The sequence below is a fragment of the Ptiloglossa arizonensis genome, chromosome 5, assembly GCF_051014685.1.
Source record: "Ptiloglossa arizonensis isolate GNS036 chromosome 5, iyPtiAriz1_principal, whole genome shotgun sequence".
Lineage (NCBI taxonomy): Eukaryota > Metazoa > Arthropoda > Insecta > Hymenoptera > Colletidae > Ptiloglossa > Ptiloglossa arizonensis.
Window position 1 is genome coordinate 12321653 of NC_135052.1, and position 27166 is coordinate 12348818.

A 27166-nucleotide genomic window follows, 5' to 3' on the forward strand; every position below is an offset into this window, starting at 1 on the left:
CATTTAATTGAATAAATTATTGGTTATGCAATTACTTAATTTAAAATTTTAACAACTTTTACTTTTGATTGCACAAATAGATTTTAATCGACAAATCAGGTACTGTGTATATTGGTACAAATGAATGAAAATGTTGCATTCCAAGAATCATTTGAGCAAGTCTGCATCCCTCTAGTAATGATTTTGAATGTTCGTTAGATTCTTGTATCAAAATGAATTTAAAATTAATTTGTTCGATACTATCAGTCGCCCAATCGAATAATTTTTGTGGTGTTATTATTTAATCAGCTACTAGCCTTTGTAAATTGGCTCATGTTACAAGGCTCGCTAATACCATCGCATGGTACATAATTTATATACATATTTCACATGTGAGTTGCATACAAACTACACACTTATATATTAACGTACTATTCAACACGAGTAACTAATAAATCTTGACTTTTGCAAAGTTTTATAATATAATATATTGATCATAATTATTGACAATATTGTGTATACACGCGCGTGCGCGCGCATACACACACACAAGCTATTCACATAATAACCAAGTTTACTTATTCGACAAGATTATTCAAGTTTTTAATTGTTTTAGTTAAATTCATAATTTGTATTTTTTAGGATGTGTTATCCTAGTTCTAATGCGTACTGTAAGACACAATCAAGACAATTAGGATTTTTTGAAGCACGCTGCTTTTCGAAAATAAAATTTCACAAGGCTAATTTAAATTTTACACTTTGGTTGTAATTCACGCGGATGATTCATCCATAGTGAATTTATAGTGAATGTGAAAAATGAAAGCTGAACTGTTTACACCATTTCATTGGTTGAATTCGTTTCAGTATAGAGTGAACCAGATTAACACTGAAATCGGATGACTATTACCCGTAAGCGACGGTGGCATCGACCTTCAGCGAATGTTTATTTATTTTCCAGACGCGTTTAGACTTGTCACTGTCGCTTCATTACAAATGAATCATCCACTGATGCGCGTTCAATTTATCAACAGTAGAACTCGGCTTTACTTCGTTCACTGTTCACTTTGGAAAAATGTAGATGAGAACAATACTTACACTCCTCACTGTGAATGAATCAACTGCGATGCATATCCAAAGTGTAGAGTCTAAATTTGCCCTTAAATACGTCCAAAAACAAGTGAACTCTTGTCGCACAAACATTACTTGCGTCAGTTGACAAAAGAAAAGTAGAAAATATGGTTGCGTGTGATATGGTAATGTTTTCTCTTTATATTTGAAAACCAAATGAAAAAGAAGATTGTGGGTATATCTCATATATAAGGAACGATATCGATATCGGCATTATTTTCTGTCCTTCGTTAATTAGTAATTGTATATCAATGTTGACATTTCTTTGCTAATAATAAATCATAAATAACAGAAATATCTATAAGAAGATTAATAGCAAATATCTACTGTCGAGCACAATTGTCAGGCAACGAACGACTGACATTATTATAGCCTACTAAATACATACATACCATACATACATGCATGCATTTTGAGGTATACAATATAAAATGTGCTTCGGGGAACATATCCTACATATGTTATGTATATATGTAAATATTTCGATGAAAAATTAATACACGTTAGACCGTACGTTGAAACAATGTATGTTGGTAATGTGTAGTGTGTGAACACTATGTATTACAATGTACAATTCCTACAAAGGACATTGACGTCCGTCGCAATGATAAATCATCTGCGATATTATGCATTCAAAATACAAAAGTATAAATTTACCTTTATTCCAAGCCTCGAATAAATATCAAATAAAAATGAAAGTCAGAAAAGTAAAAGAAATTTCCTCAAAATTAAAAATTATTCATAATCTCCGAACGAATTTACTTAGACTATAACTATTTATGCATTATTTGATGGATAAAAATAACTTAGATTATTCAAACGCTTCAAAGTATATTTTATTCAATTTTACATTTACATAATTTTTTTATTTACATAATATTTGTAGGATGTATTGTGTATTCTCCTCTTGCCGTTGACCCGCACTCTCCGATAACCTAGTCGACTGTTTTGAAAGCAACATTTGCACTAGCAGCTTGTTTTTGGGTTTACAGAAGGCGATAATGGTAAAAGAAAGTAACAATCAGCAAAGACGAGAGTGTGGTAAAAATTGAGAACGCTATGCAAATTTTAGGGACAAGTGACAACTGTGACAAGTATTCTATATTGTTAACTTCACCAATTTCAATGGTTTCCAGAATCAACGTTCTTAAACTAAGAGGTCGCTCGTAAACCCTTAGTATCTTACAAAGTCGGTATTTCAGATCATGTGATACCAACTCCCATCGGAAGAAATGTCTTCGATTCTATAGAAATCTTGTATGCGAGTGGGAAACCGTACTTTTTATCGAAAGAGAAAATTAATTTTTAATAGTTTAAAAAATGAAACGAGTTCATTTTGAATTATGGAAAATATTTTTTGAACTTGTAAATTAATAAAATGATATTGGTTAACAGGGCTTGAATCGCAACTAAAACATTCAGTTTTAATTTTAGTTTTATTTCACAAATGAGAAACATTAAAATTAATTGTTAACATATTTTTAAAAATTTGTTTAGTCGTCACAATTTTAAACATTCAGGTACCACTTTTAAACGATTTGTATGTACGAGTATGTAATCTAATCTGCACATGCGCAATGAATTCCAACGATCCTCTGAAGGCTTTATTAAAGTAGATTCGACTCTAAATTTGTCATTATTCTGGCTGCTACGTAGAGTTGGAGAAGGAGTTGGTTATCATAATTTAAAGTTTTTTTTAACGAGAAACGAAAGATTTGTTAAAAATGTTTCGTATTCTCGTGTGTCTGTGCGCTTTTTCAGCGCTGGCTAACGCAAATTTGCTAAGGTAAGTATATTGACATTTAAACAAAGAAAATGAATTCATCGTTGAAATCAATCTAACCGATTGTGCTTTTGAAATTGCGTTTAATTTCGTTTTTACATTTCCTTTCACTATATATATTTTTTCTATTTTGTAAGATTTTATTGCGCAAACTTCCACTATGAAATTATATTTTTGTTTTCTTTAAGGATTCCATTACATAAAATGGATAGTGTTAGAAAACAGTTTAAGGAGTTTGATACAGACATGGAACAAGTACATATTATTCAAGGAACTGCACTTTCTCCTGAACCTCTTTCTAACTACCTCGATGCCCAATATTATGGTGTTATCAGTATTGGCACACCAGCCCAAGATTTCAAAGTTGTTTTTGACACAGGCTCATCAAACCTTTGGGTTCCCTCTAAAAAATGCAATTTCATAAATATCGCCTGCAGTAAGTATAGTTTAAAATAATATAAATAAACTAAATGTTATAATCACAGCCAATTGATAGAGTGCTTATATTGATGAGTGTATATATGTATGTATATATATGATTTTAATATGTATGTATGTATCTGAGATAGAAAGTCTAATTTATTTTTTTGACAAAATATTTATATGACTAGAAATTTTAAATTTATAGTGTATTTCAATTTCTGGCACATAATTAAAAAAATTTTTCAATCGATATCAGTTTATGATAGTACCAAGTATAAAGTATCTATTGAATGACCATTGTAGATATTGTTAATGATTTTATTCTCTATTATTGTAGTGGCTATTGTGAAAATAATGAATTAAAGATAAAAATACATATTCAACCTCATGAAATTTCATAATTGATACATATTTTTACATTACTTTTATGCAGAGTTGCATCATAAATATGATAGTACCAAGTCATCTACTTACAAGAAGAATGGCACTGACTTTGCTATTCGTTATGGCTCTGGAAGTCTCTCCGGTTATTTATCTACCGATACTGTACAAGTAAGTATCAACAAAGTTGTAATTGCATACTTTTTGTTCTCTTGGGGTCAGTTTACTTCTTGCACACAGCAATTACAATAGATAAGAATAATAACTGTTTTATCATTTCATTATGCACATAAACAAGCTCTCCTTTCATTTCCTCTACATAATCATTTTTTATTGCAATAGATTTATGTGTACATTAAAAAAAAATACTAAATTTATGACCATAATTATTCCTTGCAGATTGCTGGACTGAAAGTTACAGATCAAACATTTGCTGAAGCTGTAAAAGAGCCTGGATTAGCTTTTCTTGCTGCCAAATTTGATGGTATTATGGGAATGGCATATTCTAGAATTGCTGTGGATGGTGTGACACCAGTTTTCTACAACATGGTTAAGCAAGGATTAGTATCTCAACCTATTTTTAGTTTTTACTTGAATAGGTATATCTCTTTTAATGATCAACAATCAAGTATTTTCTTTCATGACAATGTTATATTAAAATAAATTTTATTAATTTATAAATTTAGAGATCCTAACTCTCCCGTGGGTGGAGAGATGATAATGGGTGGCTCGGATCCAAATCATTATGAAGGTGATTTTACATATGTCCCTGTAAGTCGAAAAGGTTATTGGCAATTTAAGATGGACAGGTATTATTATATTCAAAGTACTTTTAATCGTATAATTTTTGTTGTAACAGTACTTTCATTTACAATGTAAATTGCAGAGTTGACATTGGCTCTCACACTACAGCTTGTACAGAGGGATGTGAAGCTATTGCTGATACAGGTACCTCTCTGATAGCAGGTCCTGTTGATGAAATTCGTGCTATCAATGAGAAAATTGGAGCTACTTCGATCATAGGCGGAGAAGCAATAGTAACTACGAACTATTTATATTTATTCTATAAATATTAAAAAAATTACATATATTTTGTATTTACACAATCAGGTGGACTGCAACTCGATTTCTGACTTGCCTACAATTACATTCGTATTGGGAGGTTATTCTTTCCCACTGAGAGGCCAGGACTATGTTTTGAAGGTAATATACTATACCTTTTATAAATAATACTACAATTTCTAAGGCAATTTCAATTGCTAACAATCAAAATAATATTGTATACTTTTTTTTTATAACAGGTTACACAATTAGGAAAGACTGTTTGCTTGAGTGGATTTATGGGAATGGACATTCCTCCACCTAATGGTCCACTGTGGATTTTAGGAGACGTGTTCATCGGCCGTTATTATACTGAATTTGATATGAGAAACAATCGCGTTGGTTTTGCTGTAGCTAAATAGATATATCACTGAATAAGATACATTTAAAAAATTCGTATAACATATAATCATTCCTTGGTACATGTACTTTAATATGTTGAACATTGTTTGTACATCTTGTACGTTTGAGAAGATAGCGTTTACTTGCCTTTCGCGCGTATAATTTAGGAAAAGTGAAAAATACATAAGCAGATAGTTTAACAGAAACGAATATAATATATATATATATGTACACAATTGTAAAGTGCATAAAATGGATTCCTCTAAAAATAATGCAATAAACAATGTTTTTTACATTACATATTGCTTTTTATTCATGTATTTTAAGAAGAAATAACATCTCACTTTTATATTTACTTTCTAAAGCGATATAATTATATTAATTTTGTCTGCATTTAACATAATTTTAATTTCGTAAATTAATTTTCGCTTTTAATTAACATTATTTATTTCTTAATAATAAAAATAGAAATGTATAAATCCATTCGTTCAAAAATTTATAATGTGTGTATTACAGTCTTATATGTACAATAATTTTATAGACACAGTTAATCAAATACAAGAAGTTTAATATCTCTATAATCTATGTAAATAGAAAAAGAATACATGCCTCATTGCTGATCTTTTCTTTTGACTGCGTGAACTGCATAATTTATCGCTGTTGATGCTGTCCAGAACCACTCATTTTTCAGAGGGTTATAAAACATTCCATGAATCAATTTTGTTTTACAACCACCTATAGAAAAAACAATGCTTATCAGTAATATAAATTCTGTACAAAATCGTATTATTAATAGCAAAAATTATTCTACATGTCTCTAATAAACGCTGAATTTCAACTGGAGTAATGAATTTATTCCAATCATGAGTGCCTGTTGGTAGTAATTTTAAAACATGTTCAGCTGCAATAATACCTCCAAACCAAGAGGGAAATGTTTTATTTAATGTTGTAATGAATATTGAACCACCAGGCTTTAAAGTTTCCCCACAACACTGTAAAGCAAAATACATGTTTTTATCAAATTCGATTTATCTTATTCTTGTTGCTTAGACAAAACAGTTATACTTTTAAAAACAACTCCTTGTCATTCACATGCTCTAAAACTTCTGAAGCTATAACAGCATTGTATTTTTGTTTATTGTCTAGAACAAAATCTTCAATGACTGTTTCAACATAATTTAACTTTCCATCTAAACTACTATCTAACATTGCATGTTGTTTTGCAATTTTTATTAGTTCTGAAGATGCATCAATTCCAGTTACTGTTGCTCCTATTCTGGCTAATGGTTCTGCTAATAATCCTCCACCACAACCAACATCCAAGATATTAATTCCTTCTAAAGGTAGGCACGGAGTTTCAGCCTTAACACCTGTATTTGCTAAACCATCTCGTACAAACTGTACTCTAAGAGGATTCAACGAGTGCAAAGCACGAATTTCACCATTTATATTCCACCATTTGCTGCTTAATTTAGAATGATGCTCTATTGTTGCAAGATCGATAGTCGTTTTTTTAGCTGTAGTAGATTTAGCTAAATGATCATTGTGTTCATCGATTCTAAAATCATAAATTATACGTGATATTATAATTTTTATTCGTAATGCTGTAAATATTAAAAATGGTGTAAAGTGTATAGGTTAAATACCTGTTTCGGAAAATACTTCCTGTAAATATACGTCGAGAAGGTAAAAGCTTTAGGACTTTCATGATTTATTTTTACAGGGATCATTAAGGATGGCTAAAAATTTAAAGAATTTAATATAATGTCCTTGGAAGTTCACAGAAACAAATGACGTACAGTTGAACCATGAACAAAATGTCTCGAATCGATGATGCAGTTTTAATTAAACCAATCGAGAGTATCGAGACTGGACAAAAATAGTGTCAATCAACTTATCGCATTTAAGTAACATACTGATTACATTCTAGGATATTGATTATAGTTCAAAATCAATTTATCGATTATATGGGATTATATGAAAATTAATTTCAACTTTTTAATTATCACTTATCGTATTTAGTCATTAAAGATCGACAATCTGCGCACAATCGAACTTAGATATAATGAGCACCAGTGAATCGACAAAATTTTTTTGTTATAACTATTATTCATTGTACCAGTTATAAATTGCTTCATTTTCAAGATGCGATGACAACAGTAAATATATAGGTGAGTCTTCGGTATTTGATTAAATGTACAAATGATTCAACATTTTTTTCGTCAATATTATTTCATGTTATAACAAACAAAACAAAAATAATGGAAGTAATGTTTAATTATAATGTGCACAAATTTTTTTAAACTTTAATATTGCCATGTCAAATTATCTCATAAAACATATTTATCGTATTTCTTAAAAAATAGAATACAAATATTGAATAATTATTAATTATTTACACATAGTCTTTTATTTTGTATAATATTTTGTCTACTAGCATCTACTTTTTAATGTGACTGATATTATTTAATAACTTTTGCATTTCAATTAACATTTAGATTGTATCTATAAGCAAAGAAAATGTAGAAACAAATTCATTACACATACTTTTGTCATTCAGGATTATTGAGCTTTAAAATTATGTAATTTGTTATCAGCATATTTAATACTCTTAATTAGGTATTTAAATATAAACGATAAGGAAAATTGTTATCTTGAATAACTTACATCGAAAGCAACAAATTTAATTAATAATTATAATAAAGACTGCTTATCAGAAATTAAGATAAGAAAGCAACTGAGATTTTATCAAATACTTAAAATATTTGCTTACTAATAACAAAAGTGGATAGAAGAATAGGTTCAAAATTTACACCTGATGAACATATAAATCATTTTATGAAAAGAAATAATTTATTGTTTATTCTTATTAAAATTTTAAGCACCACTGCATTATTATATATATCAATATATCATTATAAGTCAATAATATGTTTTGTTTCATTACATAACATATTCAAAAAGATGTCATTATTACAAAGACATAATATTTTCCCATGAAAAATCATCATAGCAATCATGTAAATCTATTATATTTTTGTCTTCAATCTGGTTGAATAATTTTTTAAATGGTGAATATTGTGATAAAGTATGTGTATCAGCAATAATAATTAACTTATGTTTCGCTCTTGTTACAGCTACTGTTAATCGTCTATGATCTCCCAATATTTCAAGATCCTATATTTGCAAAAATATAAATACAAACTTCTTAATTTCAATTTTTTCACTAATATAAAATTTAAATAAAATACCTCTCTAATGTCACTATCATTCGGTAAACTTTTTGCACAGGAGTAAATTATGATCTCCTTATCGCGTCCCTGATATTGGTCAACTGTATTCACTTCAATACCTTCTTGGATAATATTTTTCAATAAACTTACATGTGCCCTGTATGGTACAATAATCCCAATACTTTGAGGATTTACACCCATCTAGGCAATAAAATATCATGAATATATTTATCGTTTAACACAAAAATAACTATGTATGTATATAAATTAAATTAAATTTCACCTCTGCAAGAGCTTGTACTAAATTCACACATATAGCAGCTTCCCAAATATTTGAATGTTTTTGATTGCTTTTTGAATATTTATCATTCAATCCAAAGCTTACTTTTAAGTCATGGGTACAACCTGTATTTAATATAATTGCAGAATCGTTTATATTTTGGGATAATGTTTTCTGTATCCATCTTCCTTGTTTCACTAGATTCTAAACAATAATTGTATCCTGTAGGTAAATTGTTAAGTACTATAGTCACAATTAAACTTACTTCACTGTGCACTGCAATAAAAGTAGCGTTTTCTATTGAAGTACTTCCTGCTTCCAGAGTGTCATTGTATGTCAACTTATTTGCCAAATGCATAATACTTTTATTCATTCTGTATTGTTTTGTTAACTTAACTGTATTATTTGGACTATCCAGTCGAGCAAACAGGGATTCATCTGCACCAAGTTCTCTAAAAGGAAAATACAAGGTGATTTAAAAAGGGTTAAACCCTTTTAAATTAAAGTATTGTCTAATCCAATATGCAAAATCATTCACATAAGTTATTATAGTTTATTTCATTTCATGAATTTAGTCACTAAAAATAATTATCTGATAAATTTTTTAAAGAGTTTATTTTTAATTTAATTACCATGTGAAAGCGTACTATTATGTCTGCAAAAGCATATTAACAAATTTCAATTTTATTATAGAAAAGATCCTTTTACCTTGCCATTTTACTTTTAATGATAGGGGGTAGTTGGTCAGGATCTCCTACAAGGATAAACTTGCGTGCACTATATAATGGTCTCAACACAGATGACTGCAGTGCTTGTGTGCTTTCGTCCACAATGCACACGTCGAATGTTCGTTTCCCAAGGAGTGCATAATGGGCACCATAACAAGTCACTCCAATGATATTCTAAAATAATTAAAATTATTTTCTAAACGACTCCTTAAAATATTACAACAAAATTATATTTTAAAATATTTCATACTTTACTGTAGTACACTGAGTCTAAACTCTCAAGTGAATGACAATTTGCAAATGCATATCTTTCGGATTTATGTTTCACAGATGGATGAATAGATGTTGAGCCCAATCGTAAAAAGTCAATGTTTTTATCTAGTAGTTTCAACAAAATATTATCTACAGAGCTATTTGTATGTCCGGTAACTAAAACTGAGTGTCCAGTTTCGTGTAACAGTTCTATTAAAGCTACTACTGTTTGCGTTTTCCCTGTACCCGGCATTCCTTTGATTAAAATATAATCATTGGCAGTTATTGCTTTCAAAACTACTCTCTGTTGATTTTCATTTAATCCGTGTACTATCTCGACACTTTTGCATACAACAGAATGCGGTAATCCCTCAACAAACGTTGCTGGTTTTCTAATATAAAAATAGGGTTTGATCAATAATATAAAAAAAAAATACTTTTTTGAAAGTAAATTTCTATACAAACCTATCTATTACAATATCTCGTAATTTTGCACAGATTTCATTGTCGCCCAATAATCCACCTACATTGGCAAGATTAAAAGAAAACAAACCAGAAGACGAGTACTTGTCTATATGAAACGACTCGTTAATATTATTATATTTAGCGATACTTCTAAAATTATATAATTAATTGTAATACGCTTCAAAGATCACTCTTGCTAACATATTTTTTTACATACCTGTCTAGTAATACAGTAACAGAATCTTCTTTTATATGCATTATAAATCCTACCGATATGTTTATCCGTCCATCTGTACTCACTAACACGTATTCGTTTTCCATAAATTCCATGTATGGAATATTAACTTGTTTGTTTACATTTGCACGAACGAATGTATGCTGATATTTAGAGTCGTGTTCAACAACTTTGCCTATTAATTTTAAATTACAAATACAAATTTTCTTCTTTTCTCTGAAAAAAATATAAATATTGGGATATAAAGGAATAAATTTTTAAAAGTAATTATTTCTTACCTTTTTTCTGGGCTTAATGTCCACATGTACCTTACTGGATTACCAGAGTTTTGCGCGTTTTCCTCTATTTGCAACAATGAAACCCATTTTACAACATAGTCGATATGTGTAGGCTTAAATTTATTTAAAATTTGTTTACTAAGTTTCATTAACGGATGTGATTCTAACAATTGTATTTCAGTATCTCTACTTAAATAGATGCAACATAATGCATTATAAGGGCACATGGAACAAGCTTTGTAATGGTTAATTGGCTCCGGTAACTCTAATGTTTGCCAGTCTGATTCAGAAATGAAATTTAACTTCTCAACTGGCTTAGGAGCAAAATAATTAGCTAAAGTGTTTCTTAACAATATCAAATCCCTTTTTTCAGGATGTCCACCCTTAATCTCTTGCATATTATTTTCTCTAGAATCAAAATTGTCCATATAATAATTCTGTCTAATAAAATTTAATATATTTTAATGGGTAAAAAAATTACCTAAGGTACAACAGCAGACCTGTATCTGTGTCTCGACCCGTAAGAGCCATCATCATAATGTATAAAATAATTTGTCCTTTATGTTCTAAAGAGAATGAGGGCTTACCCGTCTTTATTTCCAGAGGCATAATTTTTCGCTTTGAATTCACATTAACTTCTATCGTAACATCCACCTTACCTTTAACACCCAACTTAGGAAGCCAAATATTTTCTTCTATATCGTGCACATGAGTGATCTTTCCCTTGAAATTGTCTTTTATATTAATTATTTCGTGTTGTTTTTTATCTGGAAGTATTATTGTTAATGTACAATTAACAAAGAGCAAAAAAAATACAATAAATGTTTTTGCTTACCTTTTAGAAAATGTTGAATAAATTCAAATATTTTTGGTACAAATGCAAACATTTGTTGTCTGCATGTATCAAAAGCAATTTTTGATGCATAAAGTAGAGTAATTGTCTCCTTGGATTGCAATATATTGTCCATTAATTTTGTAATGTCTGACATTTCATAAATATTTTGACGTATTGCCTATAGTAATAACACTGCATTCAAATATTATAAACAATATTTAAAATATTAAATGGAGATATTACCTTTTGTAATAATTGATGAGCTAAACTTCCAATAACTAATGCAGTTTGATCTCCTTCATAATAAGGAAGAGTTTCCATTTTCCTAAATTTCTCAGTCAACACTGCTTTCCTGCTACAAAATAAGGCACTAACTACTGTTGTTCCAGATATTAATATATCTGAATGAACAACAAGTAAACCGGTAGTATTATCCACAACCCAATATTGAGTTTCTTTTCTTGCTTGTATTGTAATAACATCAGACTTTTTTACTTTTACATCTTTCCTAAATTTGAGTATAAAATATTACATAAAATCATTTACATTAATATTTAGTATTATATTGAAAATTTATGTGTACCACTGTAATGATAATAATTCTTACCAAAAGTCTAAACACATAACTGTTGCACTCGATGCAATATCTTCTTGTTCCACAGTTAATATAGTACTGCTGCAGTCTTTTTTTACTTCAATAACTGTGCATCTTTGCAAAGAATTAAAATTTATTTGATTATTTACATGCCACTCTTCTTCAAAACAATCATTAAAATCATCCATACTACATTCAAATTCATCCAATTGTATTACATTATTATACACGGATGCATCAATGTTTTTACTTTTCATGAAATCTGTTTTATTTTCATTTACAGAAAAGTCCTTGTTACTGAGCAATGCAATATTATTTTCCACTGATTGTACACTTGAAGATTTTACATTTTTTTCATTTTGTTTATGCAATGTATTGTTACACCTTTCTAAATCTATATTTTCTTTATATTCTTTTATGGTCAAATTCTTCTTGGGAGATGCAATTTTGACAGATTTTTTACTATCTCTGAACTGATTATGAATCATACTTGGACCAACCGCAATTGCATGCTTTTGTTCCTGTATTGTTTTTGAGTTGTATACAACAGACGTATCATCACTCTTTATCATTTTTGAATTAGTCTCAAATGATTGTACGTTTTCTGTTAACTTTCTTTTTTTACATGTTCTCTCATTTGATGTACTACATTCAACAATATCATTTATCTTACTATCCTTATTTTCAAACAGCTTATCTTTAGTAGCCCTTGAAAAATATATCGATATTTTCTTTTGAGATTGTTTTATATTACAGACTCCAGTATTCTGTAACAAATAATAATTTAACAATCAAAGTGTAAGACAAATTTCAAGAATATTAGAGAAGAAACTATAAAGAAAAATTGTTGAATGAAAATTGCATCAATCATTTAATATAGAATTTTTCACTTATTTATATGCTTTACCTTCTTGAGAGAGCGATCAATTTTCTTCATTGTAAGTTTAATAATTTACAATATTTTTTTGAAACGATTATCACAAATTTTCATTATCGTCAATTCGCGCTAAATTTCCTCCCATATTTACTTTATTGTAACATAGAGAGGAGAGCTTGTATAGTTTTCGTCAAGATGCTGTACTAGGGAATTTTTGTAAGGTTAGAAGTTTGTATTTCTTGACAATTACAAAAAAAAACGTTTACCGTTACAATACAATCCAATAAAATGGTGAGAAAAATAGCAAAAATTTTATAAATGGTATTCAATTCTTATTTACGAACAATTTCGACCAAAGAGAATACTTTTATTAAATTTATTATATACAGTATAAATCTACAAAGTAATCATAACATTTCTACAAATTTATTACAATAATATTAATTAGCATAATTTGGTTGGCTTCTGCATATTATTGAAATACGTCTAGTTTTTGGTATATGCTGTCCTTCAAAATATGATTCTTCATTTTTTAAGATTTCATGTTTGCAGTTATACCTGGCTATACCACTGTAAAATAATGATTTTCAGTAAAAAGTAATATAGTTTAAAAAGGAAAAACTCTCGTACCTCATTATGTATAAAGATCTCTGTGGTAACAGAAAATCATGTTTATATGTTGCTTCATTTCCAATCATCGTTAATCTCATTACACTGTCACTTAATAAACTCAGACCAGCAATGACTTCACCACAAAACTGTAAGAAAAGTATAAAAAAAGTTAAACTTTATCTGAGTATAAAATTAATAAACAAAGTATATACTTTAATACTGTCAACATGTGGTTTTATCCATCCTTCTGGTGCTAGGTCTAAAATATGTACTAATGCAAGTTGACTCATTTCCTTAGAAAATGCTTTCTCACGAATTCTGTTTATTATTTTTATATTATTTTCATTCCATTGTACACGTTCTGTCTCTCTATACATGTGTATTGCCTAAAATAATCAAATAAAATAAATAACATTGAAGCTCATATAAAATATTCATTTTTACTGCACTAACATCATCCCAATGTGCTTGCTCATATCGAAGTCTCTTCATGTAAGGATCAACCTCTTCGATCAAAGAATTTTCTTCTTTGACATTAATAAAATTTGGCACAATAAGCATTGTTTTATGAAGCTCTTCCTTCCAGTTTTCTGCATTTGTATTAATTTCATTACACACAATAGTTGATCGCGAATAATACTTTAGATCGGTACGATTAAAAGTTCTAATTACAAAATTAGTCAACAGTTGAAACTTAGTTGTCATCCTTTACAATGTTTCGTTTCACGAAGGTTAGGAATGGAAAATCTAATTAAATATTATTTAAATCCAAAATTAATCGATACTAACGACAAGAAAACGTAATCGCTTTATTACACTATATTCATTTATAAATATATAACTCATTTGGAAAAAATAATGCTGATCAATAAATAGATCGCTCCTAAGTTACAAGGGACTATGAATACAGAGTACGATCCTGACATTATGATTACTCTTTTAATTCCTAACAGAAGGCGATAAAAGCAGTTCGTATCTTTTATTAATATTCACTAAATAGCTGTTCAAAATTGTACTATAAAAATTATATTCGGAAGTTATAAAATAATCGGTTTTAAATTTTATAATACTCAAGTCACGTGTATTTCTCTCATAGTATCACTTTCAGTTTCCACCAGTTTCCACAAGTAGAATTTTTATCAACCATGGTTTTATCTTTCATAATAAAACTAGATTGTTTCAACGATACGTTCGACGTCACTGCTACAAATCCGGATCACGGATGTTGATATGTTACGTTGGAGTAATATAAACGTTTTAAATCATGATCTCAACAGGGATCAGAGACGCGTTGGCTTTGACAGCCTCGATTTGTACGGTTTTGCAATTTTTAGCTGGCGTGTAAGTAAAAATGTGAGATCAGATCTAATTTGTCTTTTCCCGAGAAATTTGAAGAATTTGCAACGTGTTCTGTTTGTATTAAATGTGTCATATAGTACATTTTCAAGATGCTACAGTGTAGAGTATAAAGTAGAAATATTTTTAATGATACTACACAAAAATTATGAAAAATCTAGGAATCGAATAGTAACAAAATTTGTTAACTATTTTTATTATGTTTAGGAGAAATTCATTGTTCGACGTATAACTAGAAAGTTTTAGGAATATGTTTTAGGCTGGTATGCAGACAAATCATAAAAAATGGTACAACAGGAAAAAGCTCAGCTTTGGCATTTGTAACATGTTATACATCGTAAGTGTTACGTTTTTCATAACAAGTATGACCATGGTACAGTGAAGCAAGTAAATAAACAAATGTAAGAACCATGGAATTCATAATTAGAGTTATATTCATGTATAATATGCTACAGATGCGTCTTATGGATGAGATATGGTACACTTATTGAAGATCGATTTATATTGATAGTAAATATTTTTGGAACAATACTTCAGGCATCATATGTTTGCGTGTTTATTTTATATAGTGTAAAAAAATTACAAACTGTAAAGCAAATGATTGCAGCAACTCTATTTCTTGGAGCTGTATATTTTTATAGCTTTTATGAGGAAGATGAAGCATTAGCTGCAAAGTATGTTGGGTTTCTTAGCTGTACAGTAACAGTATTATTTTTCGCATCTCCTTTAATGATGATGGTAAGTTTTATCTAAATTTTCAAGAAATTATACACAAATTAGTGACTTAAAATGGATAATTAAATACAATATTTTCTAGGCACATGTAATAAGAGTCAAAAGTACAGAAAGTTTACCATTTCCCATTATAATGGCTTCTTTGATAGTTTCTTCTCAATGGTTCGCATATGGTTGCCTTCTTAATGATCATTTTATACAAATACCAAATTTTTTAGGCTGTGTATTATCTGCATTTCAACTTTGTTTCTTTGTAATTTATCGAAATGATCACACCACAGAGGTTCATTTAATATAATGTTATTCTCAAATTATTTATATACGATGTAATATTTTTAATGTATTCATGTGTATAATTTAAAGTAACATGATTTGTATTCCTAAAAAAAATATATTTTTGAAACAACTATTTAATTTTTTAAATGAAAAATATAAGAATTATGAATCGCCTTATAGTGTGTGTTATTACACGCTATAATTTAAATTGCCAAAATTTGAAAATCAGATTTGTAAATCAAATTTTTTTGTGCTAAAATTAATTTCTAGTTTTATTGTAACGTTGCATTCTAATTAGCTCTTAAGTAAAGTCAGTATAATACACTGGAGGATGATTATTTATCTGTGTGAAGTAAAATCACCAGTTCTGGCTACCCTTTCTCCTTCATGGCATACAGTTCTGTATCGCATGTGCAAGCACTTAATGGTTAATTGCATAGAGCATTATGTTGTTCACAGAATAATTTTAATCTTCCAAAACACCTATTCTATGTAGGACAAGTTACACAAATTATTATGAAATAACAATGCTTTACATTATTAAACTTAAAAGTATAATGAATATACATCATTCATTACAATACTTAAATGTAAAGATAATATACTCAATAATATATTAAAATATAAAGAATATACATCATACACTATAGCACTTCATGATATATTTAATACATTAGAATACTGTATAATATGAATTATGGAGAATCTAAACTTATTGGAGCCTGAAGCTAATAATATCAAACTATTTGGTCTAAAATTCTGCTTTTTCATTCAATTTGATAAAAGCATTTATATCTTTAACAATAAGTTTGATGATATTAAATTTTAAATCAAATTTAAAAAAAGTTGGAGGTTATTTATTTACCACATTATTTTTCAAAGATAAACAATATATTTGTTATATTGCTAAATAGTAATTAAATTCAAAAATCAACACATAAAGAGATTTAACTGAAGTTTTATTAGTTTAATATCCACTATTGAATGTAAAGAATATACAACATATGTATAGTACAATTACCTAAGTTATCACTTTAAACACATTGTATTTTATATAAGTTTTTGTATGTTTTAACATATGATGTACGTTCTTTATATTTTGAAATATTATAGTTACGCTACATGTCTTATACATATCAATGGATTTTCACACATTGTGTTTTTCAGGATTGTTGGGTAATTCATATTTTAAAAATATATGTACACTCATTTTTATTCATATACAATCATTTACATATTATACAATAAAATAATCATTACTCTTACCTCATTGTAGTCAATTCAGGAAGTGTATTTTTAAAAATCTATGCAATTATCATTTTTTTTAATTACTTTTTACTTTTACATTTCATGTATCAAAATTAATTGTCAAAACGTAATTAAATATATTTAATAGTTCAATTCTTATTAACTCTAACTTATTTAAAACTGTTCATTTTGTGAAGATGTTGACAAAATATTGTTATTTTATATCGATTCGTTCGACTTTTTGCGCATAAGTTAAGTGTTTTGAAAGGTTAAAAAAAGCTCTGATAAACGTCTGCATATACGAAACCCACCTGTGTACCACGAAGTAGAAAAGGTAGCCAAAACTAGTGACTTTTTCTTATGGCACGAATCATTGTTCCCCCGTGTACTTTATATATCTAGTAACTTTACTCTTCAACATTCCTGAATAAATTCCCCAGTGCGGGAATCAAACTTAACAAGTCAATTAATGTATAAAATATAATATACTATAAAGAATAACAAATAACATTTTATTTAGAAAAATTTTGTTTTGGTAGCAAAAGTACATTGCTCGTAAACATTATTTGTCATACAAAAGATATAATATTTCACTTATTCTCATATTAAAAATATTAATATGTCTTTTAATATATATTAGTATAAATAAATTAACGACTGTTGCACGTATTGTTTTACTTTTTAGAACTTTACTATAAGTTTTTTGCATAAACGAAATCGCAATCTTACCGAATAAGTAATTCGTTTGAGCATAGTATTAGTTTTGCTTCTCTTTCGAATATATACGATCAAATGCAGTTTAATCAGTAACAAATACTTCATCATTGATTAAAAAAAATTCAAATTTCATGTCAATTTCGTTAAAGGAAATAATAGCTTAACTTTTTTCTTACAAGAAGATTCTTTTCTTGACGGAAATCGAGTGGAATCTTCCAGCATATTAGGAGAACTTAAGGAGTTCCGGGGTGGGAATAGTTGGTAGTACTGACTGGCTGGGTGAAGAGAAAGAGGTGCGGTGTTGCGTGACTGGCTGCGAGACGACCGAGAGCGTGTGTGTTTGTTTGTTGTACAAATTTTTATTCTCCTTTCTCGAGAAGAAAAGACCGCACGTTTGGAAGAGAAAATGTCGTCGTACATCCAGGTTGCTGAGGACGAGGGCGACGAGCCGATAGAATTGCCGACGGAGGACGATAGCACACTCTTATTGACCACCGTGACCGCCCAGTTTCCCGGAACGTGTGGCTTGAAATACCGCAATCCCGAATCACGGACGATGCGCGGCATCCGTCTCGTTGACGGACGTCTTCATCCGCCTGAGAATGGATGGGGCAAGGCGGTTTACTTTTGCGTCTTTCCAAAAGGTGCTTATTTCACGGCAAATCTCCATATATGCTTATTTTTTTTCTTTTTTGTTTGCCTTAAAAATACTAACGCTACGATGAGACCAACTGCCCGACGTTTTTGTTATATCGATTGACGCAAATTTGGTGTAAGCTGTTAGAGCTTGAGAGGTTTTCGTTTTTAAGTGCTCCAAGGGTTCAACACGGCTCCAATTTTGTATTATTTTTTTTCTCTTTTAGCGATATTCGTTCAATATTCTATTTTTGTCGTTGGACCGTGTTGGATGTTTTTTTTCATCGATTATTTTTTTTGGGGGGAATTCACTTCTGTTGGTAGTTGGTCTTGACTAATTCTATGATTATTTCTTGTGTATAATTTGGAATCCAGTACATGTGTTTGTGTTTATTATGTTGCTAAACATTTTGTATATTATAATTATATCATAATTATTGCTTTTTTCTTTTATTATTTAAATTTATTTATAGTCGAAAAATGAGACTTTATTTTTGCCAGTGCGTGATTTTGCTATTAAAAAGTGAAGTTTACACCCAGGCAAAGTTTGAAGATTTTACTTATAAGTAGAGCTAGACAGATTATACTTAAACTAAAAATACGGAAATAATATTTAAGTTCTTTATGTTAAATAATGTTATTTGTGGTTAAATAGTACATATTTATTTGGTATAATAGTAATTGTTATTATTGAATTTATATAGTTATTTTCTTCATTCTCAAATATTGATGAAACAATAATGATTAGTACAAAAACAAAAATTTTCTTTAGTTTAGAAACAAATAAAATAATACTTATTGTTTTTTGGAAATTAAGTTAAAGTTAAATATTGATTTTTGAAAAATTGAGTTAAAGTTAAATGTAAGAATTCCAATGTATTGAACCATAATTTGCTAACAGCAAATGCTATTTAATTGTAATATTTATATTTAAGTATAATATTTTAAATAACATGTTCAGAATGTCTAAATCTGCTTATAAGTTTTTTTTGTGTTAAATGAAATTAACATAAGCACATGTTAATGTTTAACTGAATGTTAATACATTCAGAGACACAGATTGCAATTATGTTTGTGTAAAGATATTTTCAGTGCACAGCCATAATAATATCTGTGTGCATCTATCTATATAAATGTCTATTAATAATAAATGAAGCTTGTTTACATCTATGCAAATTTACATATGTATACATAGATGTGAACTCGAATCTTTAATGAAACTGTAACCAATATAATATATTATATACATGTATATGTACATCACACAACAATTACAGACACATGTACACTGACACACAAGTTTTTTTATATTTTTTGAGTAATAATTATTTGTACTGGATTTCCGTGTTCTTCTCTCTATCTCTTTTTTTTACACATATTGCAGTCACATTTAGTTTTTATTTAAATAAAATATACATAGAATTTTGTATAAGATTCAAATTTTGGAGAAGGTTATAGTAAATAAAAAAAGTTAGTAGACATGAACACTTATATCTTTTCAGAGAACAAACGTAAATCTGATGACAATTTGGAAAATTCCACAGCTAAGACTAAAAGAATGGAAACAAAGTTGCGTTGCACAGACTTGATCGTACTTGGTTTACCATGGAAAACAACCGAGCAGAACTTGCGCGAGTATTTCGAAACATTTGGCGAAGTACTCATGGCTCAGGTGAGTTCTTCAATTCAGTTCAAATATCAAGTTTATTTAATAAATTTCTATTTTAATATTCAAACAACACTAAAATATAAATGCTATAGATTAAAGTTTATTAATGTCAAATTTCACAGATTTCTCTAAAATTGTTATCTAAGATTTATTTAATTGTTTCTTCAATTTATGTAGTTGGTTATATAAATGATAACATTTCTTTATTACTTATTATGTTATTGTGATAATTTTGAAACTATTTATATATATTGTGTATTCTAAATATTACTAAATGTTATTGTATATTGCTGCAGGTAAAGAAAGATGCAAAGTCAGGGCAAAGTAAAGGATTTGGATTTATTAGATTCGGAAGTTATGAATCCCAATTAAGATGTCTTGCACAACGGCATATGATAGATGGTAGATGGTGTGATGTCAAGGTTCCCAACAGTAAGGTAAGAGCACTGATATGTTCAATAATAAATGTTCATTGTTTCTTCAGATATCTTGGAGTAGTTCCCAAATGCTTAAATACTTAACAATCGTTTAAAATTGAAATACGTATATACAATATTTGCATGGAAATCGTAGACCTGTACATACATTTGCTGTGCATTGATAAACTGTAAGATTTAAATAATTTTCATTGCACAATTATTGCACATTTTTAAAAAACAATGATTTGGAAAGTTTAATATGTCTCTTAAATATTACAAATTGTGTACAAAAATATTTCACTATATTAGATTATCTTTTGTGAACTTAATAAATCCAATTAAATGTTCAATAATATACACCACATAGACATTTTTTATGTATTTAAAATTCTGGGAACAAAAGTGTTGGATTTATTGTTGCCAATGTAAGCAGTGAATAGCAAAGTGACATTTGCACAGTTTATTATAAGACATGCTATAACTAAATTTTTTTTTCACAGACAATATTTGCATACAGATTAGGTATACATTTCAACCAGTTATGTACAGGTCTAAGATGCATACGTTAGGGCATTAATTGAACCGTAAACTATAGTGCGAATTACAAGGAAAAAAGAACAATTGAGAAGTCTGACTATGGCACAAACGTGGATAATACTTTGCTTTAGAAATTCTTTTTCTATTCTGAATCATTGCACAAGACTATAAGACAATTGATTTCCGCTTATAATCTTTGAGTATCATCTTTTTATATCTCTTGAGAAAGTATATTGTGGTATAAATAGGTGAATGTGTAGTCGATTTAAATGGTAAATTTATAAAGGTCAAGTGATAAATGTGTGTGAATGTTTATATGAGTGTTGTACAATGCAAAGGGAAATACTTTAAGAAAGTGTGTTTGCGTGATCTTGTAAATAACATGATATGTGTGTTTGTGTCATTAAATAGTGTGAAATTTACAAGTATGCTATGAGAGTACCACTGTCAGTTTTAAATAGATTTGAATGACTTAAGAATACATACCCAATTTACACGAAACTTAGAAGACAATTTGCAAGAGGCAAAGGTGCTGTTTTATAAATTTGGGTTTTAGTTACTTGCGAATTTTCGCGGAATTTTATGTAACGTACAAATGTTAGTTTGCTATAGACAGATATTTAAATGAAGTATCGTCGCGCCTCTAACTCTAAAACAATTTAGGGAAATTAATTTTTTTCATTATCAGAAGTATGTATCTCATAATGAGAGTGATTTTCAAACGATAAATACTCGAGTACGGCTAAATGTGTATCTTTCTTTTGGAGATGATAAACATTGTAATGGGTATGGTTTGTGTGACAGTGTGTGCAATTGAATACCTTTCTCCACATGCGATCTGTAAATTTACAAATTGTCATACTTTTTAAAGTGAGTTCTGAATTTTGTGAACGGAAGTTATATTTAAATGACTACTAAATGTCAGAAGACAATAGAGTAGAATCTTTCCACACAGTGTCTCATAATATTCAGCATTACACAAATAATAAATCAATTTAACAAAGATTTGTAACGTAGTGCAAAATACAAAACACTAGTGTAAAGTATGTAGATGAATGAAAGTCGAAAATGCTTAATGCTTAAAGATATGCTGTTTTCAATCTACAAATTTTAACACAGTATATTCATATGGTCCAGTAGCGTGTTACGATAGTCTTTAAACGTATGATGGTATGGTATGTAGAATGACACAATTAAGAAACCTAAAGTATGTCGATAGTGCTACGATGAGCGAGAGTGCGTATATGTGTGTATCAAACAATTATATAGATAAAATTGTATGTGATTGTCGAGGGCTGGTGTATCTGGTTGCAGAATATTGATGGCTTAATGATGGCTCGTCAGTATGATACGAGTAAACACAATGAATGCTACCGCCCTATACCGGTTCATACGCCGAGTAGTCGACGGGTACCTGTGACGAAACCGTATATCAACTTAAATACACCCGATGCTGCTAATGCGCCTAGGTATGATTCGGAGTACGATTATAAAACCACGCATTATCCATCGTACCCACCCAACTATCCGTACGACGATAACAATAAATACAAGTACGAGGGTCAGAACTATAATGCTTACGAGAAACCGAACTATCCTTCCTACGAGGATCCTGGGTATGATACACGGAATTACATGGTCCAGCATACAACCGCCGCACCGAATTCTACCAACTATCCGTCCGACGTTGAATACACAAGATATCCCAACTACGAAGGACGTGCCGTGTACCCAGTCATGGAGAATCCTGACTATACGGAGAAAGGCAGATATAATTACGGTTACGATAGAAATTATTATGAGGCGGACGGTCGTTACGCGTCTACGGACTGTAGATACTCGTTGGATGTTCGGTATCCAGACACCAGGCACGGAGACAATAGAATTCCGGCTGACAGTAGGGAAGCTGATTGTAGATATCCCGTGGACAATCGTGATATGGAGAGAAGATACGCAGTCGATGGTAGGGATCCTGATGGTAGATACGTGGTCGACAATAGAGAAGTTGAAGCCAGATATCCGCCGGACGGTAAGGAAGTGGATGCCAGGTTTGCGGATACAGCAAGATATCCGGCTAAAGAGAACTATTATGATCGTTATTACAAGCACCGGCCATCGAGGGATCACCACGTCTCGGACACGTCAAGATACTGATGAGTTTTGTTACTATCGTAAATACATAAGTCACGATTCAATGGGAATAAAAATATAATCGAACTCCTTGTCCGACTCGTTCGTGGCACCTTTAAGTGACCAGGAAGTTGACAATGTATTTTTAGTCATTTATTCTTATCTCTGTACTACGTATATATGTCTTTGATCTATCCATAGTGCAAGTTGTCTTAATTGGAAGTGAACTGGTTTTTAATCTTCTATTTAAATGGTAACTGTCAAACATGTGGAACCTAGCAGCATCCTTTTGAACGTTTCGAATAGAAGTGGAATGGAGTTTATGCTCATCGAATTGAGAATATTGGCAATTGCAAATCAGAGTAGTTACGTGACACAAACTGAGAGGTAAAAAACTTATTACTCCCCTTGATTCGTGATCTCTGTTACAAATAGTAAAACAAAAAAAAAATTGTCTGATATTAGCAATAGCCTTGAATAACTGTCTACATTTTATCAACTATTGTGCTTATTCAGTTTAAGATAATGTAATATATAGCATGAGATTTTACATCGAATATAAAAAGAAAGGACATGTTGTACAAATTTGTGCATGGATTTAAAGAGGCCATAGTGCTTAAGTGTTTGATATGTGTGTGTATATATAATGTATGTATATGTATATATATATGTATTTATATACACATACATTTACGGAGATCAAGTGTAAATTGACCAGCCGTCACCTTTTTTCCGAGATCGATAAACTAGACATGTGTATTAAAGATTTTTCTATAAAACTTGACGTTAGTGCAGATTAGTCGGCATCGATTCAGTATACATATGTGTATCCTTCTCTTCTCTTTTTTCCGCCATTCTTTTTAAATAAATGACTGAAATAGCAATTTTAACAGTATATTTGAATACAACAGTTTTATAATCTGAGAGTGTTTAATGATAGAGTCGTGCGTATTCTTTTTGATAAACGAACGTTGTTGTAAATAATCCTAATAATAGTAATAATATGCACTGTACGCAAGTTTTACTGGATAACAAAACAAAACAATGTGAAAATCTGTTGTACATGATTGATTGATTGTGCGTTTGTGCGTAGGAGGGAATGATTCAGCAAGTACCCTGCAAGGTATTCGTGGGACGCTGTACAGAAGACCTAACTGCTGATGATCTGCGCGACTATTTCTCCAAATATGGCGAAGTGACGGACGTGTTCATCCCAAAACCTTTCCGTGCATTTTCATTTGTTACTTTCTTAGATCCCGAGGTAGCCCAGTCCCTGTGCGGGGAGGATCACATAATAAAAGGAGTATCGGTACACGTGTCAAACGCTGCGCCGAAGTCCGAGGGCAACAATAAGAATTTTAATAATCAAGTTAACCCAAACATGCGTAGAGGCGCCCCAGGCCCCGTCGAGAATAACGTGCAGGGAAACTATCAGGGTAACAGATACATGGGCCATTCTGGTAACAATATGGGTCCAAACGGTTGGAACAATCCAGGGAACCGTGGCAACCTGGACATGCCTAATCTTCAAGCTTTGGGCATTACCGGGCAGAATAATGGCGGCGGTGGCGGTGGTGGTATGTCAAATCCTTTGGCGATGGGAGGTCTGAATCTGTCCGCGTTACCTGTCAATCCTGCTCTGGTAGCTGCTGCCTTGAACCAAGCATCTTGGGGTCTGATCGGTAACTTGCAGAATCAGGGAAACGATCAGGGCTATTCGAACCAGCCTGGCCCACCTGGTCAGCCGCCTTCAGGCAACAATAGCATTGGTAACAGTGGAAACTCTGGCTTTCTCAGTTGGATGAATCAGGGAGGAGGTGATGGTAATACAGGCAATCCCGGAACAGGTGGACCAGGCCCGAATAATCCGAACGCGTCCCAAGGTGCTTGGCAGAATCATCCTGGACAGCGAGATCAGAAGTCGAACACCTTTCTCAAGTACGAGTAAGCTGCGTGGAGGAGGAGCCTCCGAATGTAGTCGTGGAAAGCGGCGAATCCGTTCCTTTGATCACGACACGTTAACCAGCGGCAAGGGTCTAGGAAACTGTATGTAGGTACAAAGTAAACAATTTGTAAATGAGAACCAAAAGCCTCTGTTGATGAGGAACGGGTTCTTCGACTCCCTGGATTCGATGAGCTGCGTTTAATCCAATTTCATACAGTCATCTGATTAACAGTGTACTCCGTCGAGTATCAAAGTAACAAACAGTACCTTCTTTTGTCTTTGCACGTCACACAATGTATTTCCGACCCTGTCTCACTTTTCTTACCGGCTTGAACAGAAACTAGCACAATTCCTTTCTCGTAAATGACAGACAGAAGTGCGTGTTAGAGGACGGATAGCTTCGATCATCTGAATGTGCATACTAATTGTATGATCTCATTTCAAGCGTGCGGTCTAACCAATTCAGAGATAATTACTGTATCGGAATGATGATGGTGATGATATATATGAGTATATATATATATGATATATATGATATATGATATATATATGTGATGATGATGGTGATGGTGGTGATGATGATAATGATAGTGATGATGATGATGATGATGATGATGATGATGATGATGATGATGATGATGATGATGATGATGGTGGTGATGAAGATGATGATAATGATGATGATGATGATGGTGGTGGTGATGGTGATGAGGCTGATAAGGATGATGAGGCTGATGAGGATGATGAGGATGATGAGGATGAGGATGATGATGAGGATGATGATGACGACGACGATGATGATTGTGAATGTGTCGTAGAAGAAAAAGGACGAGATTTATTGTAGCGAAGTACGTATATGTGCTTATGTTTATTTGAAGTTTCGTGCCGTGTGTTTAATGTGTAATTGAGAATTAACCAAGGGCTTAGCGCGTATACATTTTGTAGAGTTTTTAGAACGTGAGAGCTTTCAGAGTTTTTGGATCATTGCGTGTGAAATCATCAGATTAATCTTGATCTTAATCATGTACCGGTGATACTAATGTTTTAAACTCAAGTTCTAAAATAGCACGTGATCGAGGAACTTCCTATTTTTACGCACGTTAATGCCACTTGTACTATTCATTTTAATTCAGTCATTGTCAACAATTATAGACCTGTTCGAATTTTGCAACTGTGATTTATCCCACAAGTGAGATATTTACAGCCATGAGAGTAAGGGAAATAATCGATGAGAGAAGTTAAACAAGAGACTGAATTTAAACATTTGTTTTCAATCTATTCGTTCATTCAATTGCATAATATATTTTTTATTAGTGATATGAATCTAGAATTTTGGTCTCTGTGTAGAATGAATATTATTGTAGCTAATTCCTGTTGAAATTAAACTCTTTGTTCTAAACAAAGGGAACAGAACTTTAAAAAAGACAAATGGAAACTGGAATTTTTAAAGTTATCCAGTTTTGTTTCAGTATGCATTTACCTCTTGTTATGTCAGATGAAATTGGTTTTTTACACTTCGATTTGCTTTTATTTGTCGTTTTTTTTTTTTAACTACTTTATAATCAACATTACAAACAAAACAAATCTTGATCATTTCTTTATATTTTTTCTTTTAAACGACAGGAATGCAACTCGTTTAAAATAAGGATAATATTTGTTTTGCGTGAAGAAAATGAATGTATGGAATGCATAAGTGTGAAGTCTTCGCAGTTGCATGCAGATTGATCGCAGCTACCCGAGATTTAAAATGCCATTAATTCTAGAGAACTCTCGCCTTAAAAACGTTTCTAGCGTGTGCATACGAACGATTCATGTGAGAACTGTGTTTTACATTGAGTATGATGGATGATGTGTTTAAAATTTCATTGATTGGTTGCGTGTGAAAGGTGGCATTTCGAATCAATTTGATGTTTTCATTTCAATCCAAGTGTTTAAAGCCATTAATTTAGCAGAGTGTGTTACATGTTTTTA

At 30.8% G+C, this 27166-nt stretch overlaps 6 protein-coding genes and 1 long non-coding RNA gene across 16 annotated transcripts; 3 read left to right on the forward strand and 4 right to left on the reverse strand.

Moving 5' to 3' along the window:
- Nucleotides 1–2734: 2734 nt before the first annotated feature.
- Cathd (cathepsin D) lies at nt 2735–5435 on the forward strand. The gene is made up of 8 exons (XM_076312154.1): nt 2735–2893; nt 3079–3326; nt 3747–3865; nt 4094–4293; nt 4381–4503; nt 4581–4731; nt 4805–4897; nt 4996–5435. The coding sequence occupies exons 1-8, from the start codon at nt 2832–2834 to the stop codon at nt 5155–5157; spliced, it is 1158 nt and encodes a 385-aa protein (XP_076168269.1). The 5' UTR covers nt 2735–2831; the 3' UTR covers nt 5158–5435.
- A 181-nt stretch (nt 5436–5616) lies between these two features.
- On the reverse strand, nt 5617–7150 carry Coq3 (ubiquinone biosynthesis protein COQ3, mitochondrial). Of its 2 annotated transcripts, XM_076312157.1 has the most exons (5): nt 6937–7150; nt 6784–6876; nt 6203–6695; nt 5949–6129; nt 5617–5872 (listed from the first exon to the last, which is right to left on the reverse strand). In XM_076312157.1, the coding sequence occupies exons 2-5, from the start codon at nt 6843–6845 to the stop codon at nt 5748–5750; spliced, it is 861 nt and encodes a 286-aa protein (XP_076168272.1). In that variant the 5' UTR covers nt 6846–6876; nt 6937–7150; the 3' UTR covers nt 5617–5747. The 2 variants fall into 2 exon arrangements, with proteins under 2 accessions (XP_076168272.1, XP_076168271.1); XM_076312156.1 differs by having other exon boundaries at nt 6784–7147.
- Nucleotides 6909–25236, forward strand: Tbph (TAR DNA-binding protein-43 homolog). Of its 5 annotated transcripts, none has more exons than XM_076312148.1 (5): nt 6909–7308; nt 18240–18503; nt 19998–20167; nt 20461–20601; nt 24344–25211. In XM_076312148.1, the coding sequence occupies exons 2-5, from the start codon at nt 18266–18268 to the stop codon at nt 25196–25198; spliced, it is 1404 nt and encodes a 467-aa protein (XP_076168263.1). In that variant the 5' UTR covers nt 6909–7308; nt 18240–18265; the 3' UTR covers nt 25199–25211. The 5 variants fall into 5 exon arrangements, with proteins under 5 accessions (XP_076168263.1, XP_076168264.1, XP_076168268.1 ...); XM_076312149.1 differs by lacking the exon at nt 6909–7308 and adding an exon at nt 18046–18152; XM_076312153.1 differs by lacking the exon at nt 6909–7308 and having other exon boundaries at nt 18159–18503; nt 24344–25019; nt 25098–25236.
- On the reverse strand, nt 8025–13109 carry Dna2 (DNA replication helicase/nuclease 2). Of its 3 annotated transcripts, XM_076312147.1 has the most exons (15): nt 12946–13109; nt 12051–12805; nt 11687–11951; nt 11444–11621; nt 11268–11375; nt 11090–11174; nt 10609–11016; nt 10313–10546; nt 10096–10245; nt 9629–10022; nt 9359–9552; nt 8916–9102; nt 8654–8854; nt 8389–8571; nt 8025–8314 (listed from the first exon to the last, which is right to left on the reverse strand). In XM_076312147.1, the coding sequence occupies exons 1-15, from the start codon at nt 12973–12975 to the stop codon at nt 8111–8113; spliced, it is 3576 nt and encodes a 1191-aa protein (XP_076168262.1). In that variant the 5' UTR covers nt 12976–13109; the 3' UTR covers nt 8025–8110. The 3 variants fall into 3 exon arrangements, with proteins under 3 accessions (XP_076168262.1, XP_076168261.1, XP_076168260.1); XM_076312146.1 differs by having other exon boundaries at nt 10096–10242; nt 11090–11375; XM_076312145.1 differs by having other exon boundaries at nt 11090–11375.
- LOC143147163 (alpha-ketoglutarate-dependent dioxygenase alkB homolog 7, mitochondrial) lies at nt 13262–14583 on the reverse strand. The gene is made up of 4 exons (XM_076312158.1): nt 13981–14583; nt 13740–13913; nt 13546–13673; nt 13262–13485 (listed from the first exon to the last, which is right to left on the reverse strand). Exons 1-4 carry the CDS (start codon nt 14230–14232, stop codon nt 13356–13358), a joined length of 684 nt encoding a protein of 227 aa, XP_076168273.1. The 5' UTR covers nt 14233–14583; the 3' UTR covers nt 13262–13355.
- Nucleotides 13355–16035, forward strand: Slv (sugar transporter SWEET1). The gene is made up of 4 exons (XM_076312159.1): nt 13355–14868; nt 15143–15220; nt 15339–15621; nt 15701–16035. The coding sequence occupies exons 1-4, from the start codon at nt 14792–14794 to the stop codon at nt 15914–15916; spliced, it is 654 nt and encodes a 217-aa protein (XP_076168274.1). The 5' UTR covers nt 13355–14791; the 3' UTR covers nt 15917–16035.
- LOC143147165 (uncharacterized) lies at nt 15416–17472 on the reverse strand. 3 transcript variants are annotated; one of them, XR_012992186.1, is made up of 3 exons: nt 17161–17472; nt 15738–16382; nt 15416–15632 (listed from the first exon to the last, which is right to left on the reverse strand). It is a non-coding gene; the product is annotated as an uncharacterized LOC143147165 (long non-coding RNA). The 3 variants fall into 3 exon arrangements; XR_012992187.1 differs by lacking the exon at nt 17161–17472 and having other exon boundaries at nt 15738–15998; nt 16088–16586; XR_012992185.1 differs by lacking the exon at nt 17161–17472 and having other exon boundaries at nt 15738–16597.
- Nucleotides 25237–27166: the final 1930 nt, after the last annotated feature.